At 36.0% G+C, this 19,087-nt stretch overlaps 3 protein-coding genes across 3 annotated transcripts; all 3 read right to left on the bottom strand.

Annotated features, from left to right (window-relative positions):
- Positions 1-1,724: 1,724 nt before the first annotated feature.
- LOC133745542 (4-coumarate--CoA ligase-like 6) lies at positions 1,725-4,815 on the bottom strand. The gene is made up of 6 exons (XM_062173627.1): positions 3,532-4,815; positions 2,942-3,131; positions 2,676-2,821; positions 2,428-2,495; positions 2,137-2,239; positions 1,725-1,982 (listed from the first exon to the last, which is right to left on the bottom strand). The coding sequence occupies exons 1-6, from the start codon at positions 4,621-4,623 to the stop codon at positions 1,869-1,871; spliced, it is 1,713 nt and encodes a 570-aa protein (XP_062029611.1). The 5' UTR covers positions 4,624-4,815; the 3' UTR covers positions 1,725-1,868.
- A 1,417-nt stretch (positions 4,816-6,232) lies between these two features.
- Positions 6,233-14,871, bottom strand: LOC133743490 (CSC1-like protein At1g32090). Its single transcript, XM_062171445.1, has 11 exons — positions 14,136-14,871; positions 12,200-12,352; positions 11,458-11,593; positions 10,582-10,683; positions 10,314-10,433; positions 10,067-10,147; positions 9,584-9,924; positions 8,863-9,108; positions 8,389-8,713; positions 7,841-8,074; positions 6,233-6,884 (listed from the first exon to the last, which is right to left on the bottom strand). The coding sequence occupies exons 1-11, from the start codon at positions 14,450-14,452 to the stop codon at positions 6,438-6,440; spliced, it is 2,502 nt and encodes an 833-aa protein (XP_062027429.1). The 5' UTR covers positions 14,453-14,871; the 3' UTR covers positions 6,233-6,437.
- Positions 14,872-16,007: 1,136 nt separating this feature from the next.
- On the bottom strand, positions 16,008-18,764 carry LOC133745589 (protein EIN6 ENHANCER). Its single transcript, XM_062173685.1, has 4 exons — positions 18,604-18,764; positions 18,312-18,496; positions 17,783-17,850; positions 16,008-16,394 (listed from the first exon to the last, which is right to left on the bottom strand). The coding sequence occupies exons 2-4, from the start codon at positions 18,481-18,483 to the stop codon at positions 16,263-16,265; spliced, it is 372 nt and encodes a 123-aa protein (XP_062029669.1). The 5' UTR covers positions 18,484-18,496; positions 18,604-18,764; the 3' UTR covers positions 16,008-16,262.
- Positions 18,765-19,087: the final 323 nt, after the last annotated feature.

The following is a 19,087-nucleotide window of genomic DNA, read 5'->3' as shown; positions in this document are numbered from 1 at the left end:
AGAAGTTGATACCACAAAACATTAGAGAAAAGACAACAAAAAATTTAAGAAAGAGAGATGATGGAGGACCAACCTCTTCGCGCGTAGAGAGAAGAACTTTGATAGACTTTTCCACGCTCAAAATCTTTGCTCTGATGGCTGGAAAAATATTGGAGTTTGGTATTTATACTAAAGACTATAAAGTCCATGATTTTCCATGATTTTCTAATTCCATATGTATGAATGATATTTTGAATACCCCTAAACTTCTATTCATTTTTAAAAGTCCTAATTGAATACCCCTAGACTTTGGTGGAATTCATAAAGATCTTTTAAAATCCTAATTGAATACACCCAGACTTTTATGGATTGTTAAAAGTCTGTATTGAATACACCCAGACTTTTAAATTCCATAGACTTCTTTAAAAATGCCAGTAATTCCATATACAATACACCCCCCTTAGTTAGTTCAATGATATTTCTTTCTACAATGGTGATTGAGGTCCGAAAAGTATTGATGGTAATGTTCCTACTCAATTTATGATATGTATTCTATATTTGTGACATGTGCCCATACGATATATTTGCTATGGCGGTCGAGCATTTTCAATCTGTGAGAATTCTTGTTGGTTTAAATGTGACTTGACAGTGCTCGAGCCACAATTCAGTTTAGGCCTGTTAGTCTTTCAAACACCCTATATAAAGTGGTTTCTAAGATTTTAGTCAACAGATTGGTTAGCTTAGTACCACGAAGTCAAATTGTTGCAATGAATTGATGCATAAATTTAGCATTGCTACAAACATGTAAGAAAGGATATTGTAACGGAAATAAATGTAAGAAAGGATATTCTACTTTGAAGATTTCTTGCCAAGCCTTATGATAGTTTGCATTTCGATTTAAGAGCACCGAGAAAACAGGAGAGAAAGCTAGGATTTGGAGAGAGCGAAGGAGAGTGTGACGCTCGTCTGGCGGCGCCTCCTCGTCGACCGTGGCTTCCCGCCTCAGCGACGTATGGCAGCCCCTCAGGTTTGGGATTGTTTGTCCGACCAGGAGGGCGACCAACCTGGCCCTTCTTTGAAGGCGACACAAAGATGACGCCATTGTTGCTTTTCAAAGCCAATTCGGGTTCAAACCCTAGCTCCAGAGTATAAGGTCTTCCATTAATTAACTAAATTTATGTACAAACAACTTTTTACACCACAATACTAACCATTTCGTATGGAAATGTGAGGGTCTTACATTTTTAGTTCACTTGAGGCCCCGACAAACTCAAGGTCGCCCCTACCCGCTTAGATGAACTCGCTCATTCTCACCAGTTTGGCACAACATAATATATATCTATACTATTATTAAGAGAAGAGGGTTTGTTAGCCAAAATCTAGAATTCTGACAGAAATGACCCTAGAAGATTAATAAACTTTGAGAATTAATTAAATCAGAATGATAATTAAGACATTTACAAAATATATTTTTATTAAAAAAATAAACAAAAAAAGTATCAACAATCCACTTTTCTCTCCCCCATCATCTTTTCTATGCAATAACTAACTATTTTCTTTTTTATTTTCTAAAAAAATAATAATAATAATTTGCACATGCAGAGCATGTGTGAGGAAAATGAAAAATTTGAACCGTGAATTTCATAAATTACCCCTAAATTAGGTAGAATACTTTATTTATCAGTAAACCTAATCTGCCAAGCAAAATAAGATTTGATGATTCCCTCATCTGATCTGCTTCCATGTCAATAAGACAACATCATCATTATAAATATAATTCCAGAACATTATCTTTTTTAAGCTAATTTGGGATTGCACTTGCAAAATGTCTTCATTCTGATGCTTTCAATCTGTCCTATTGGCAAAGTCATCTGCCACAAACTGGAGTCCTACAATCTAGAAGCCAAGAAATTCCTGAGCTCCCTTCGGAGGATCTTCCCTGCTGCAGATCTTGGAATTGAATGTGTAAACACTACCTTTCGGACCTTCTTGTGTGGAGAAACCTGCAAAAAGTGGAATACTTGTTTAAAACATCAAACGTGCTGATGATAGGTAAACAATTATCAGATGGTCACATGATGATCAAAATTGTGCTGTATGGTGCAAGGTTTAATTTACAAAGTGATGTAGAAGTAGTAGAAGGATTCAAGAAAAAACCTGTCGGGCAACGTAATCCATGATATCTTCCTGAGAAAGTTCACTGTCATGCTTCCTGACCACAAATGCCACTGGTACCTCTCCACATTCCTCATCGGTGGCACTGGACGGTAAAGGAGATTGCAAATTTATGCAAGTTCAATCAGACAATTAACCCAAAAAATGAAAAGAAAAGAAAAAATAGCTGATTTCACTTTTGGTTGACATTAGAAAGTTTGGTATGTAACTATGCACTTTTGTGATTTATATGATTTGCCAGTTTAGTGCTAATGCTCATACTTACGGACTTACCCTGTAACTCCAACATCTAGTATCTCAGGATGCGAAATCAACACAGCTTCTAAATCAGCAGGAGCAATCTGCAAATAGGGTATATAAATAAGTACACACTTGAATAAAAGCCATGACAGATACAGACTATACTAGTACAGGGAGGTTCTTCACGCAAGGGCAACAGACATCAAGCTTATCAGACGGTGAGAAAACCTGTTTACTTTAACATGACAAACAAATATCACGTTTTATGTTTAATATTGTACCTGAAATCCCTTGTATTTGATAATCTCCTTTATGCGATCACATACATGTAAGTATCCATCCTCATCAAAATAACTGATGTCCCCAGTATGCAGCCAACCATCATTATCAATTGTTGACATAGTTGCCCTTGCATTATTCAAGTAACCTGCCGTGTCAGTGGCAAACAAATCAGAATAATTAAACTCGCCCACAGGGCACAAATACTTCCAAATGATATAAAGAAAACGTGATAACAGTCTAAACATACCCCACCAAGATTGATTACCTCTCATAATTGAAGGTCCTCGTAACCACAGTTCACCAATACTAGCTGGTGGCAAAAAGGATCCGGTATTCCAATCTACCACTTTAGCTTGCATGTTTGGAGCTAAAAGTCCAATTGAAGAATATTTCCTAATCTTTTCAGTATTAAAACCGCGAGTTCCTACTGCAGTCGTCTCAGTCATGCCATATCCCTACAAACAAACATATCTCACAGCTGGAAATTTCTGAAAATCACAGAGACCAACATTTTATGGAACATTATTTATAATCATGATCGAACTTCAATTGGTGACGAGTCCAATTGACCAGCAGAACAATGATGGTATACATTTTGAGGACTGCCAATTATTAGCTAATTATTCATATAAAGGAAAGCTATTTAGAAGTTTTTCCGTTTCAGATTCAAATGCATGTAAACAAAGTTTAGGATCCCAAATTCCTCCTTTCTTCCTCCAACTTCTGAGCAACCAAACAGGACTAGTACAAAATCCCAACCAAAATGAATGAAAGAAATATATAAACCGAAAGTACTTAAATTAAATGATTGTTCTATTAAAGCAAAGGGTCTATGTTAAAGATTAGTGCTTTTACCTGAATAAAATCAACATGAGGAAGGGCCTGAACGAAGTCTTCTATGAGTTTCATGCTCAAAGGAGCTGCTCCACAAGAAACCTGCTTTAAACTCTGGAAACTGTGTACCCCAACATCCTCTACTACTTTTGTTAATGCTGTCAATATTGGTGGAACAACTGGGAAGTGCGTTACTTTATACCTATCAATTGCCTTGACCACCTCATTAATATCAAATTTCTTCATTATAACAATGCTCGACCCCAAAGACAATAATCCAACCACTATAAGTGCCAACCCGTAGATGTGAAACAATGGCAGAACAGATAAATACACATTCTTCAAGCTCGAATACTCATATTGTGAAGCCTCAAACCGCACAAAAAGCTCAACTGTAGCTATGAGATTCCCATGTGTTAGCAAAACACCTTTACTCACACCAGTAGTCCCCGACGAATACAATATCGCCGCAGTGTCTTGCTGCTTGATCACTGGCCTTGGAGCCAAATCAACTTCACTATTAACAAGCTCATAAAAAACTGAAAACACTTCTTTATTTGAATCCAACACTACATTTCCTGGAACTGCAATTGCAGGAATACCCAATGCTTGCAATTTATCAACATTTTGATATCCAGTAAAAGCATAACATGCATTGCAATCCTTAATCTGTTTCTTGATCTCTACCACACTGCTTAGAGGGTTCATTGTTGTAACAACAGCACCAATATACAAAACACCCAAGAAAACAATGGGATAGGAAACAGAATTAGGCAAAAGAAGCAGAACAACATCACCTTGTGAAACACCCATTTTGTTGAGGCCAGAGGCCATGGACTTGGTCAAAGAATAGAGCTTTGAGTAAGATATTGAAAACCCAGATGAGGAATCGATCAAAGCTGAAACCCCATTGTGCTTGTGTGAGAAAATGAATGAGACAACATCAAGAAAAGGGTCTGTGGGGAGATTAACATTGGGGTGTTTGCTGTGGTAGATTCCTGTATCTGGTGAAAACCACCATGGATGTTGTTGATGTTGTTGTTGTTGTTGTTGTTTGGTAGCCAAAGATTCATGCTTTTCAGGGTTTAAGCTGTTGCTTGAGGTTTTAGCCATTGTAGAAGGAAACAAAGAGAGATGGGTGTCTAGGATTTTCTATTGGCCAGAGACTTGTGCTTTTTTTTCTTTTTTCCTTTTTTGATAAGACCAGACCTGTGCTTTAGAGATCAAAGCTATAGCTGGGAATGGAATCAATTACTTATGAGCAGAAAATGAGAGGAACATTTTGCAGGTGAGTAACATGGAGTGCCCAAGTATAGGAAGGACAGGAGCTGTGTACTGAAATCAGTGAAATGTCACACTTCCATAATTGATTTTCGACACGTTCTGAAACGAGTCATTGACATGAACAGGTTTTTTTTTTGTGCTTTTTAATAAATGCTGATTAGATTGGAGCCTACGATGGAGATGGTTGCTGTTTTTAAATTTCCAAAAAAATGACAGCTGCAGTATTATTGGGAAAATATAGAGGTTGCGGAGGAACCCCGAACCCCAAATTATGGAAGACAGACTAGGACTGATTTTTATTTTTATTTTCTTTTCCCTCAGTTGAAATTTTACGCCGCAGACTAGACAGTGTTTGGGATGGTTTGAATTATTAAAAGTAAGGAGAGTAGTATTTTGGAGCTAGCAAAAGTGCAAATTCATGAAAGAATACAAGACAGATTACATATATAGGCTGGATTTACGGTGGTTAGAGCATCTTCAACAGTGATAGCTATCTTCATAGTTAAAAGTAGCTAAAATTGAAATATAGCTAGTTAAATATTGAGTTATGCCATTTTCAAAAAAAATATTGAGTTATGCTCCAGCAGAAATCTCAAGTTAAATTTAACTTAACTCTTCTCTCTAGCTAAATATAGCTAGGTCTTTTAGCTAAAGTTAAATTTAGCTTTTGTTTAGCTAGTCTGCGGTAGATCAAACTTAGCTTAAGATTAATTAAATTTCAATTTTTTTTTTAAATAAGTATTCTGTTTTGTTTGGGGAAGACGATAATGTATTAATGGCAAAGCTATTACACCCTGCGAAGAGACATTGTGGTGTTTGCATCCTACATTCCTACATGCAAAGATTAAGTCATTAAACAGCTAACACTACAAGCGGTCAAATTCTGTAGAACAGTACATATGAAGACAAAGTAGGATTTATAGTGAACAGCCTCACGGGTTTATGGTACTTGTTCATGTACCAAAATAGTATGGTCACGCCGTCACGGGTTTATGGTAATAGTATGGTCACGCCGTCACGGGTTTACTTCTTTCATTTATGGTACTTGTTCATGAACAACCTTCTTAGGTTGGAGATTTACTTCTTTGAGTTCTTTCTTTCTTAGGTGGATTGTTTTATCATTTTCACATAAAGAAAATAAGTTGTCTATATGACCGCTTGTAGTGTTAGCTGTTTAATGACTTACTCTTTGCATGTAGGAATGTAGGATGCAAACACCACAATGTCTCTTCGCAGGGTGTAATACCTTGCATCAAGGAGAAGAAGGCGTTGCTAGAACTCAGTGCAAATATAGTGTAGGATCACTCAATTTCTTTAGATAATTACATTACAATTTATATAATTGAAGTTACATAACCTACAGGGGTCTTGATGATTTGACATTTGGAATTTCAATTTGATTAAAAGAAAAAAGAGAAAGAAAGAGAAACTTAAAAGCTGTGCATAATATCTCAGCTTCTGTGAAACTAGTCTTCTGTTTTCAGCAAAAAATCGCATTCAGTATTTTTTCACAACCAAACTACACTTGCGTTAATGAAACATAATTACATTTTGAAGTCAAATGAACTAAATGGGCAGCATCAAGTACCTACGAAAAGAAGATAACATGGTTAGAAGTTCTTGTAAGCACGGCAACTTAATGTTCACAGTTCTTCGTTATGGTAGCCATAATGACTGCCATAATGGGGTGGGGGGTCTTCATTGTGGTAAGTGTAATGCGGTTGTGGTTCTTCATTATGGTAGGAATAATGTGGCGGAGAGGTTGAATGATACACATAATTAGGTGGCGAGTTCGAATTGTATGAGTATTGGGGTGGAGAGGATTGGTAATAGGCGTATTGGGATGGGATGTGATGGACATTATGGGGTGGAGATGGGGAACTGACATTATGAGGTGGAATTGGGGAACTGAGTTCACTTGTAATGGGAGCAGCAATATGAGTTTGATGTTTGTCTACTCTGACTTCAACAGACTCATGTTGTTCCTCAAATGAGCGGAAAATAGGGTGCAAGTACGCATCAGCCAAGTATGATTTTAAATTTATGTCAGGTTCCGTAGTTTTGTCCAATTCGTCTTTTTCCATGGCTTCCTGAGGTAGAAACAAGGAAATAATCTCCATCAGCACTTGAAAAAGATTACATGTTTCTATGAAAACAGAGTGAAAGCACCTACGAGAAATATATGGCCTATGACATATTGATCTATCCACAAAGATAAAAAAAAAAGAGACTGTATACAATTCATACGAGACACAGCTGTAGGGATTTGATCAACTAAACCAGAGAATCAGATATTCTATTCATCACAAGCAACTAACTTGGAGTTACAGAGAAATGACCAAGGGACGTTACTTTGTACAACTATCTATTAGTGCAGCTGCCATTCGCCAACACTCAGGAGTAGGTTAGACTGGGGATTAAGAGAAGTTATTAATATCAGCCAGACATAGACTGCTTTGCAACATGTAGATTGATCACATAATAAAGGGACCAAAGGGCACATTGGCTTTGTACAGAAGTATATATGTCAACTACCTTGGTAAAACTCAAAAATAAAGGTCACTCAGGTATATAAAAGCCCAGTCAATTCTAACCAACTCCAATAATTTACAAGGACTCCAAAATATGAATACCCTTAAACTATAACAGAAATGTTAAATCAACTCAGCACAGCTCACTCTCAACTATACCGTCCATTTCTGTCAATTGTCAAGGGAAGTTTATTCTTTCTACATGGAAGACTTGCTGCAGATTCCCATCTAATACTTATTATTTTCCATTTCCATGGAGGCAGCTAAAGGGAATTACTCATGTTAGATGTCCTTTAAGGTTCATTATAGAATATGCCAAAAGCTTTTGAGTTTTGAGAGTATTTAAAAGTTCACGACAACGCCTAATGTATGAGGTAATGTTTTACATTGAAATAAGTTGTCTAGGATTAACTCTTATGTATGCAAATCAACAACTTCTTATAAAATAAAAAAATAATATAAAAAAATTAAAAAGCATTAAAACCAATAGATCCAAAAATAACTTCAAAGTTTACCTCAAGTGGATACTTTCTGAATGCAGGCTCAAAACGATACTTGCAATATTTGTGGAATGATAATGTTAATATAGGTAGAACAACAAGAAATGGGGTAGATTGAGCAGCCTTTTTTGTGCTTAGTAAGCCCATCAACAGTAGTTGAGATATCAACAAGCTTGCTATGATGCGGCTGTGAACATGTGGCCAGAATGCAGCAGCACTTTCATATTGTTGATCGTAGACATTGATTATCTGCCAGCAGATAGAGAAGAAATTAAATATAAAACTAATGAGACACTTCATATGTAAATTCTAAGAGTTATGATCTGAAAGTATAATTGCATAGACAATTGCCTTCTGTTTCCATTTCATCATTCCCATACACATTGAGATGGAAAATAAAGTTACTAATCTTTCTCATTTACCTTTCTACTTCACATCCATTCAAATTTATGAAATCCATGCAAAATCATTCTTAAACCACTTTGTGTTTATGCATTTTCATTTGTAAAATCGTGCTACAAGCATCATAAAAGGAAAAGAATAGAAATAACGAATAAACTTACCTGATGACGGTAGACTAAGTATGCAAAGGCAAAGAAGACTAGTATAAAAGGCAGCAGGATTGGAGTAACCACAGCATACACAATCCCCAGAAGGAAGTATAGTTGAAGACTTGGGAGTGTCTCTGGAAAATCCACACTACCGGGGTTTGTTGCCTTCTCCCTATCTCTCTCAGTTTTTACCAAGAACATGTTCTTAAGATGAAATATAACCAATGGCTTCAAACGGAGAATCTCACCAGCAACTGCAGCCCACCCATCGACCATTATATATGTAATAAAGAAAGTAGCCTTCGATGGTATAGTCTCTCCAATGTTTCTCGGAATCCTATGACAAGCAAAAGATACTATAAAGATCAATTGTACAACTTTAACTCCACAGTGGAAGTGTTATCCTAAGAGAACGAAACTTTTGTGTTTACTATTTAGTACCAAACATAAAAAGCAGAAATTTCCAGGATAGAGATAGAAAATTACTGGGTAGGTGATTGGTGAAGGAAAGCATGCAGTTGCTGAAAAGCAGTTCCAGTCACTATGCTTCCCAAAAATACGTTGACTAACATAAAGTAATAGTATTTTGCTGCTGTTCTCCGTTCTAGGGTTGATAATGCAATATGCCCCTCAATTTTTGACATGATCATTAATACGGCTGGGAGAATGTACAAAAATATTTTAAGGGCAAGACCAGGAAGAAAACCCTGTAGAAATGACTTGATGAATTTCCTGTAAAAAAAAATTACAGTTAATTATTCCCGAGTATAACAGAAAATTGGAAACTATAACGTGAAAAAAAAAAATAAAGAGAGAAAAGTGGCTGCTGCAGGAGATAAGACACGAGCCAAAAGGCCATATTACAGAGTTCTAGACTTTAAAAGGATGCAAGTGCAAACTGGTTAGTGCATGACTGCATTCCCAACAAGTCTTCGAAAAACAAAAGAGATAAAGTTCTTTTATAATTACGTTGTTGCCTAAGAACAGGAGCTTTCTAGAATCTCTAAATTTGTAAGGGCTAGTACAAAGGCTATGATGGTATCATGTTGAAAAACACAAAAGCAAACACTGAGAAATATTCCAAGGTTTCTGATATGCCGTGGGAAAGATGAACAGTAACAGGAAGCCCAAAGCAGATGAGTTGTGCAATGGCATATGACATGTAACAATACTAATGAAAAACATAAAATATGATTGGTTTACTTACAATTCTATTACCGGCCTGAGAAAAGGAGCAACTCTTTCCAGACCCTCTAAATTTGCAAGGGACTGCACAAAGGCTATGGGTATCATGTAGAAGAACACCAAAGCAAACACGGATAGCGATATTACAAGTTTTCGGATGCTTAAGGAAACAAATGGAATAGCCAAGTTACGCCAGTAAATATCACGGGGTTCAGGAGCCCAATTTGTCAACCACAGCGTAGGATTCTTGCTCTGCGTTGTCTGTGCACAAACAGCGGCTCCCCAACGTGAACTAAATGATACAAAAGCAACTGGCAAAAGAGCTTTGGAGTCTTTGAGAATCTTTTCTTGTTCCAGTGCCATCTAAAGTACAATACAAGAACAAAACAAAATTACATCACACGGATTAGAGAAGAAATCCAACTGTGATATAGACCATGCGGCGCTACATGGATAAAACTAACCCAACAGAAAGTTCAAAAGAACAATGAAACGAGTAACTTACTCTTTTATCAAATGACTTAATCTGTTGCTTGTAGTACTCGATGGCATCAACCCTTTTACCACAAAGCCCCAAACATCCTGTCTGAAAATACAAAGAAATTTACACAATGCCCAAGTCAGATCTATACACGAATTTTGAACAAGTACATTCCATATAATATTTGTTAAAAACGTCAAATGATACCAGTAATGATGTGAAAAAAAATATTTGAAATATTTACATCTGCAAGGGGATTAGGATACAGTACCTTTGTGGTTGGTTTTTTGTTTGGATGCCTTTCATACTTAAGCTGGTAATAGTCTAGCCAGTTTTGGATCCGATCTCGCTGTCTCACAAGTCTGGCAAATTTGTTTGCATTGTAGACTGCCTGAATAAATACAAGTTACCCTTATGAAACCAACAGTGAATTATGATATGCTGACCAAAAGAAAACTATAATTATTATTGTATTTGTATATATTTTCACCCATCAAACTACATTCTACTATCCATAAATTTTATCATAACAGTCTTACCTGGTGACAAAGATACTCATTCGGGTGATTTTTTTTGAAGTATTGGTCCACAGTGTCTGATATTGAACGACCAGAGACATATGGTATGTTTCTAACCACTACCTGGAGAAAAACAAATGATAAAACATGAAAAAAAAAAAAGGAAAAAAAAAAATTAAATCTAACAGTAATCTTATAGAGCTTTCAAAGAAAAGAATGTACAATAGACACAACTACAATCATGAGTATGACAACCTCTATTCAACTTCATAAGAATTGGATCAGATTGTGAATCATGTGAGCAAAAAGAATTAGATCCATATAATGTAAACATAAGTTTGGAAGTGACAATAGTCTGCGGCAATTTTTTGCCTGCGATTGAAGAGGTACCAAAGCTGGGAAGATTATGCTCAAAAGTAGAACAGCAACAAATTAATAGTCATGCCTATCACACTTGGTAATCTATGACTGAAGATCATATTTGTTTTTACCCACCTTTAGAAATAACTCGAAAGACTAGGAAACTTCTATCATACTAGTTAGAACAAAAACATGAAAAAACTTAAGGAATGTGATTTGCATTTCCTTGTGAATTTTAATAGTTTCTGCCTCATGCTATGTTTATCTTCTTGGACTAGAATTCCCGCTTCTATAGCTATCTAGACCATATACTTTATGAAGATTCAAGCAAGATGAGTAATACACTGATAGATATAATTTCATGTTTTTCTGTAGTTATTTGCACCATTAACAAGTGTAATGTTTATACACCAGCATGAAAATGTACAAGATTGAATCAATTATCTATAGTATAGTGTGTCATGAGTCATGACTGCTTCTCCTTAACTAATAACATTAGTATGCTTAATAATTTTCCACAATAGATGATTCACTCACCGTGAACTGTTCTGCACGCCTGCGCTGTGAAGCTAAGAATTTCAACCTCATTGATGCTACATAGTTATACTCCTTGTATAACATGAAACAAGTCCAGAATGTGAACAAGTATTCCAATCCTATGTGGTAAAAAAACCTGAAATTTATAATGTCAACTCTCAAGTAAATTTGCATTATGTATATAACAAGAATAGAAAAATTATGTGATTGTAGATGCCATATCTTTGATTTCAAAGCAACAATCCCAATTCCCTGTAACCTTGGTCTTTGGATAGTTTCTTGTTTCCCTAAAGAATACTTAAATCTAATCTATCTTGCAACAATATTTGATGGCAAGTTCAACATCTGAAGAGCCAGAGCATTTCTGTTTCAATAAGGAAAACATTGCCCATTATAGAAAGATTACAGTCCTTTCCAAAAAAGAAAGATTACTGTAGCAAGCACGGTAAGTCAAGATAACAAGTAATAACTACCAACCAAAAGGAAATGTAATCATAATTTCTTTATCATCCATCGGATATCACTGGTCTATAAATAATTACTGGCTCCTTAGGTTGCACTTGACAAAATTAAGAAAGCATGCATAACCATGGTGTTTTTGAACCTTCATTTACCCAAAAATATCGTGAACTTCACTCTCTGTTATGTAGAAAGTCAATTAAATAAAAAGCAGTGCAGCTCATATGTTAGTCAGTTATCACACTAGTCTGAATAATTATACGTATATGAAACACAGAGTTACCTTATCGACTTGGGGCGCACATTTGATATAGAGAGCCTATCAATGTCACTCAAAACCAACTCTTTCTTTAAGAAAAATAAGGTACCACTCGACACATTGACTGGAATAAGAATAAGAAGTGCTAGGACTGTCATTGGAACAAAAATCTTCAAGCTGCAAGTGACAGAAAAACAAAACAGCAAGTTCATTTACAAGAATGCCCAAGATGTTAAGTATCAATATCTAAAGACCTGAGAGGAAACGCCATGAATCGATGATAATGATATAACTGACCCATAAATATAGACAATGACATGCACAATCATGTTCACCTACTCAGTAAATTCAGTGCTCAGTTGTGCTCAACTGCCATTAAATTTAAATCCAAGGGTGGAGAATTGAGAGAAAATAAATGAATTCTATCTACCGTATTATTATCCACCCTGTGATTCATATCAATGGCAGTTGAGCACAACTGAGCATTGAATTGACCGAGTAGGTGAACAGGAATATGTTGAAAGAAAGACTTTTTCTAATATGCCTATTGCTGAAAAGATTTATTCTTCTTGTATGAGAATGAATTGCATCTTCTATGCGCCCAATATTAACATGAAAAGATATGATGCTCCTAAAGAACAAAAGAGCATAAGATCCTAACTCTCCGAAAGATAAAGTAAGACAGAGACTCATGAAAGGGTCTGGGCCTATAAAAGACAAAGTTCAACAAATCTTGAGCATGATGAACAAAATTAAGAGCATTCCATTGTTAGTTTGATATACATTGGTACTAGGTGGTTAACTTGAGGACAGCATCAGTGAGATGTGAGGGGGTCGAAATACATGGGGCCCATACAAGATCATGTAGTAGAATGTGCTCTAAATTTATATTGCAAATGTTTAATCGCACTCATTATCATAAGAAACTAGAATTTTATTAACTAGTGAAGAGTAAGTGCATACCATGATGGACACTAAGTCCATCAAGGTCAAGACAAACAAACAAAAAAGGAAGAAACAGGCCAAACCACACAAGCTATATAAAAAAGACTTGGTCAAACACAGCAGGCCAGGCCAGCTGAATCAAACTAAAGGGAACATCCTTAAATTGCTCATTCATTATTTGTACTTCTATTTTAATTTTTTTTTTTAATTCTCTAAAACAATTCTTTTAGAAGAGTAAAATATCATAGTATCTGCTTGGTAATTAATTTTCAACTTTCAAATAAGTAGAATATGTGGCTTTTAAGTAATAAGGCAAAATTCAACAACTATATTGTACTATATATGCAACGCTCCAGAGTGAAAAGCATTAGAATGCATAATTGGCTTAACTTTTCCAAGAAATAGCAAATCCAGCTTTTAAGTTACTTTTTCATTTGCATGACAAAATGGAATCGTTTGAACAAAACAGATTTTGTAAATGAGAATGCTAACAAACATAAGATACAAATTCTGTCACATGCGTAACAGACATTATATATATTCAGGACCCCAAGTGATTAACTGAGTATCAACCAGAATTTAAACAAAAATAGGGTAACCATCTGCCTATCATGATACCAGTAAATCAATATTATTATTTTTTTGGTACAAATACCAGTAAATCTATTTTAAGCACAGCAGAACGGGAATAAGTTTTCCAAGTCCAATTTTAAGAACTCAATTCACACTAACCAAAGGAGTCAAAAACTGAGTTGTTTCCATCCCAAAGATAATAATGGGATTACCTTCCATATGGATTGGAAAAATAAAAACAAGGAGTGAAATTTCATGGCTAAAGACACAGTAAATAGAAAATTTTCACACTTTCCTATCCAAGTCAAACTCGGAATTGACTCACAATACAACCTAAATGAAACTAACTCAAAATTACAAATCTCAATCAAAATCAAGCAAAAAAGTTAAAAAAAAAAAAAACAGAAGAATTGTTGATAACATGAATAGATAGAATTAGTACCCCAGAATGTAAATTCTGAGAAAAGCAGCAGAGTCAAGGCCAGCATGGTTGATAATCTCAGCTTCAGTCATTCTCATGGCTTGAGGCATCCAATTCAAGAAAGTGAAGTAAGTCCAGCAATTGAGATTGACAAACTTGCCCACAAAGTTGCCAGACCCTCTTCTTGGGCTGGTTCTCTTGCCACTGAGGTACCATTTGGGAAAGTAGACCCTGTCATTCACAGGCTGAATCCTCAGAAGAGCAAAGGCCAGAAGGAAGGTTATGGCACCCACTATATTGATGAATGCAGAGACCCCAATATCCGCAAGAGTTGCCATTCAATAACAAAACCCAGAAAACCCAGAACTAGAATAGCTGGGAAGAGAGTAAGGTGGAAGAAGAAGAAGAAGAAGACCAAAAGGTGAACTAAAAGGTCAAGTAACAACAATGGATTGGAACTTGGAAGTCATAATAAAAGAAAGAAAGGAAGGAAAAGAAGGAAAAGAATATGTCTTTTTTGGGTCTAAAATAATGAGGAGAAAGTGGGCATGTCATGGCATTGTGATCTGTTATGTACCTTTAATCTTTTGGGTTAGAAAAAAAATGGAACTTTCTCCATTCTGTTATTGTTTTTTTGTTTCACAGGGCTAGTGCCTAGTGGGTTTTGTTTGGTGCCATGTGCAAGCCGTGATCTTTGTTTGGAAGATTGCACAGTTGAGTCACTTGAGTGTGGTGTTGTCAAGTGAGTGTGGTGTTGTGCTTGACAATATGGGATGAGCAAACAAACTGGTGGGCTGGTTTCTGTGATTGTATGTTGTGCAGTTGTGGTTTGGTTTTGGATTCATTGTGCTAATTATTATTATTATTATTTGGGTGATTATGATGCTAATTATTTTTTTTTAATTGTCAATGTTTTGCATTAATATGGGGCAATAAAAGTGAAGGATGTCATTGTGCTTTGTCTTTATCAGTTCCCCCCATCTTTTGCGTGGGGCGGGAAAGCTGGATGTCATAATGGGATTTGCTTTAGTTACGGCTACTAATCAGGTGGTTAAGATTTTTTTAATGATATTTTTCGACCAATGGGAAGAAAGAAAGGAATATAATTTATTAATATGAATTTTTGGACCAATGGGAAGAAAGGAATATAATTTTGGTTAAGATCAACAGAAGAATAAAGGAGGCAATCAAGTATGGCCAAAAAGGAATAATTGGGAAGGTTTTCCATTTTTAATAAGAGGAATTGCCAGAGAGTAATCACATACAATAGGGTTTGAGAACATTGCGTGAAGGATGAGGCTTTGACCATTGGACGCGTGAAGCAATTGATCCTTACCATTTGAGTCAAAATCTTTGGAACCCATTTGGGTGTAGGGCATTAATTTGGTTGTTACTTGTTAGTATCAATGACTTAGATCTATGCATATTTATGGTGTGAATGATCAGAATCGGAGTTTGACGTAGGTCTATGCATTATGGTCATATGGTGTGAATGATAGAGTCGGATTTGACCTATGTCTATACACTATGGTCTGAACAATATGCACTGTGGAGTCATATTCCTTAATCAATAGTGAGTTGTACTGTTGAGTCATGTTTATCTACTCAACTGATTCGAAACTCAGTATTGCTGGAGAACGGTAAGAAAATTAAAATAGATTCATTTACCTCATTATTCTCTACCATTAGATTTAGATCTAAAAACAATTGAACACCACTGAACGAAGAAAACAAGGAGGCATGGAAGAATGAATTTAGAACCTTCTGAACGTACGTATTTTACTCATCGATGAGCGTACGTATCGTTTACACTAGCGAGATGATGAGGGATTGCAAAGGCTCATTGTGTGGGAAAGGCAGATAGGGAGGAGACGTAAAGGAGAATATATAACATAAAGGAAAAAAAGGGCAAGCTACTGTGAATCATTATTGGCATCGAGTGTGCGCAACAGATGACTTCTCTGCAAATCATTAAGGCTTATATTGGCCACTGTACTTGCTTCGACAGGAGTACTCCTCTCAGCAAGTAAGATGCATAAAAGTAACAACATATGCATGCGCAATTAGAATCATATTTTTACAATATACCAAGTTTCTAACTCAGGAAATGTGAATCCTGATGCCTTCTGAAGCTGAAAAGTAGGGATTCTACTTCAAAACCACAGCAGCATTCCTCAGAGCCAGATATCTTTGAACATATTCATTGGGAAGCGATCTTATTTGCTTGAAGATTTCTGCGTTGGCGTAGCGGAGGTTGGTTCTTGGATCGTAGTAAGGTGCCTGCATCATGCACAGAAGCGTTATTCTCTACTATGAAGATGATTAAGCCAAGAAGAATAAACATTTGGCCATCAATTGCTTCAGCAATTTTTTATAGATCAAGGAGGAATCACTCAATTTGTCATCTCATGGAAACTCTCCTTGGAGCTCAACTCATCAATAAATATTGCAGCCAGGAAACATAAAAAGGGAGCATATGAATGACTGGCTAGACCTCAACTCATCCAAGTTTGACCAGCAATATATATATATATATGAGCACAACTACATAAGTACAGGTACTCGGCTAGATTCTTAACAACTTAAGGTCACATAGAATTGATCACTTACATCAGGAAAGATTTGTTTAATACATGCAAGGATCGTGCTCAAATCCGAGGAAGATTATATCTAGAATTCATTAGAGAAAAACCTAATACAGTATCATTATTTTTGGACCGTGTTCATAGTTCTAAGACTCAAACAAGTCAACAGTCAGTGGTTCACTAGAAATAATTTATATGACTTACATGTGAACCTGATATGACAAGGTTCAACACTACCTCCATGACTTGGCTAAATGATTATCTGCATGAAGCATCTCCTACTTTTTTTTTTTCAAAAGTAAAGCTAAGCAACCTTTTTACTTTAATATTAAAGCAAAGCTAACCAATAGTATAAATCATAATGTGGTTGCTGCAATGGCCCAGCAACGTTTCATTTGATCCCACAGATAATTGGCCTCAAAATAACAAAAATGTCATCACCAAGTAAGAGGCACTATCTGTTTCTTCTCTACTTTTAAAATTTGAGCTCCATCAATTTTCATTGAACTTGGGCCATTCAATCTCATCAACAGACCATATTATCTCCTGAGAAATCTTGGCCTAAATATCCCATGTCTCCATTATATCACCAATTTTCCAGTCATACTTAATCATATTCAAATCAGTTCCCAAGTTTGCACTCAACCTAAAGACAGGACTCAGCACAGCAACACCTTGTTTGACATTCATTCTAATAAATAACCCAGTTACAGATAGTAACTACGGTGGGGATGTAAACGGGAATTCAGTTGGAAACATTGATTGGATAAGAACTATGTTAGTTGCTGTGAGGTTCCTCAAAGATTCAAACTTGGTACCGAAATTTCTTCTTAGATTTCAGAATTTCTTTAAAAAGACTAGGCAAGCATGAAAGACAAGACATCATTAGAGGTGCCGAAAGTCATTTGGTTACAACCACATAGCTAGAGAGAATGAAAAGAAAGGGTTCTCTGGAAAACTTAGTGAATAAAATGAAAATCATGTGAGACTCAGAATAAACAGACGATTAGACAAAAAAGATTCACCCTTAGGAGTTAAACTGAATTAGACAGTATCCATATCTTGTAAAAAGTATAATAATACCTCATATCCTGTTATATCACAAATTCTCTTGCACGGATGCATAGAGGGTGGTGACTCTATATTAACATCTGCAAATCACGGGGATGAAAAAGAAAGAAGAAATTGTTACTTGAAGTAGGAAACAATATATGAAAATTTATAAACACTGAACGAATGAGCACAACGCTTGCCACTATAAGCTTAAACTACTAAGATAAACATGATTCTCTGATCAAGTTTAGCAATTCAGATGCTCTGTAGTCACACTAAACAGCACACCACTTGCAACAAACTCAGCACAATTAATCTAAGGGGAGTAAAATTGAATCCTTAAAATCTAGTATAACTTACAATTGCGTTTATTTACCTCTACGGAATTTAAACTAAATATGTTTATCTGTGCAACTTAAGAAATTCACATGCGCTGTAGTCCCCCACTAAAGAGCACCATTTACATCAAACATAGCAAAAAGGAAGTACAATGTTGAGCTCTAAGAGTTTGAATTCAATTAACAAGTAATCTAATCTAAGGGGGTAAAATGAAACTTACAATTGGGTTCATCAGGAGGGTAGTTGTGATAATTCTCGGCCTGAATGATCTGTTTGAGGTGCTTCCATCTCCCTCTGGGTTGGCCTTTTGGGTACTTCTCATTCATCTGAACCCTCTTGAAGCTCAGCTTGTTTGGCAACACCAGCTCTGCTTGAATCACCTCTCGCTCCATATTACCGAGTATACTATAAATTCAAAACCCAATTTCAATTTCAATTTCAATTTCAATTCCAAAATCATCATCATCCTAAAACCACAAATTACTGAACCACCTCCAGTCATTGAAACTTACAGTGAAGAGAGTTAGGGCTCGTTCGCGGCGACGATGGAGGGTTTGATTTTGTTGCCGCGCGCTTTCCTTCAACAGTCTCGGGTTATTTGGGTCGTTACCAGCAGACACACTGACGAGAAATTGCTATATAGTTACAGACCGCCACGTGGCATTTATAACCCCTGCAATGATTTTCACCAAATTCTAGTAATTTACGAGTAATTCGTCTATGGTTGACTAAGACTCCGTTTGGGATTGCTTCGCTTTTTAAAAAAAAAAAATCAGCTTTTGTTCAAAATTTTAGATTTTATTGTGTTTGGTAAATAAATAAAAAACAGCTTTAACTGAAAGTTATAGGTCACTGGCAACAGATTTTAGAAGCAGCCTAGAGGTTGCTTTTAGAAGCTGTTGTGGATCAAAACACAATCTGCAGTTATTTTATGTACTGACAGCACTTTTAAAAATATTATTTACCAAACACGAAACTGTTTTAATTCACAGTCGA

This window comes from Rosa rugosa, chromosome 4, assembly GCF_958449725.1.
Source record: "Rosa rugosa chromosome 4, drRosRugo1.1, whole genome shotgun sequence".
In the NCBI taxonomy this organism is placed as follows: Eukaryota; Viridiplantae; Streptophyta; class Magnoliopsida; order Rosales; family Rosaceae; genus Rosa; species Rosa rugosa.
The sequence above is the reverse complement of the archived record's forward strand: the minus strand, read 5'-3'. Positions and strand labels throughout refer to the sequence as shown.

What these genes read in the sequence shown, in the direction of transcription:
- LOC133745542 (XM_062173627.1), bottom strand. Translation starts at nt 4,623, where the DNA reads ATGGCTAAAACCTCAAGCAACAGCTTAAACCCTGAAAAGCATGAATCT. An exon ending in TCAAATACAAGGGATTTCAG is followed by an intron (nt 2,496 to 2,675) that starts GTACAATATTAA and finishes CCCTATTTGCAG; the next exon opens with ATTGCTCCTGCTGATTTAGA. An exon ending in CTAGATGTTGGAGTTACAGG is followed by an intron (nt 2,240 to 2,427) that starts GTAAGTCCGTAA and finishes TTTACCGTCCAG; the next exon opens with TGCCACCGATGAGGAATGTG.
- LOC133743490 (XM_062171445.1), bottom strand. Translation starts at nt 14,452, where the DNA reads ATGGCAACTCTTGCGGATATTGGGGTCTCTGCATTCATCAATATAGTG. An exon ending in CTCAGGCCGGTAATAGAATT is followed by an intron (nt 9,109 to 9,583) that starts GTAAGTAAACCA and finishes TTTTTTTTACAG; the next exon opens with GAAATTCATCAAGTCATTTC. An exon ending in TCAGAAAGTATCCACTTGAG is followed by an intron (nt 6,885 to 7,840) that starts GTAAACTTTGAA and finishes TTTCTACCTCAG; the next exon opens with GAAGCCATGGAAAAAGACGA.
- LOC133745589 (XM_062173685.1), bottom strand. Translation starts at nt 18,483, where the DNA reads ATGGAGCGAGAGGTGATTCAAGCAGAGCTGGTGTTGCCAAACAAGCTG. An exon ending in CCCTCCTGATGAACCCAATT is followed by an intron (nt 17,851 to 18,311) that starts GTAAGTTTCATT and finishes CGTGATTTGCAG; the next exon opens with ATGTTAATATAGAGTCACCA. An exon ending in GTGATATAACAGGATATGAG is followed by an intron (nt 16,395 to 17,782) that starts GTATTATTATAC and finishes TGCATGATGCAG; the next exon opens with GCACCTTACTACGATCCAAG.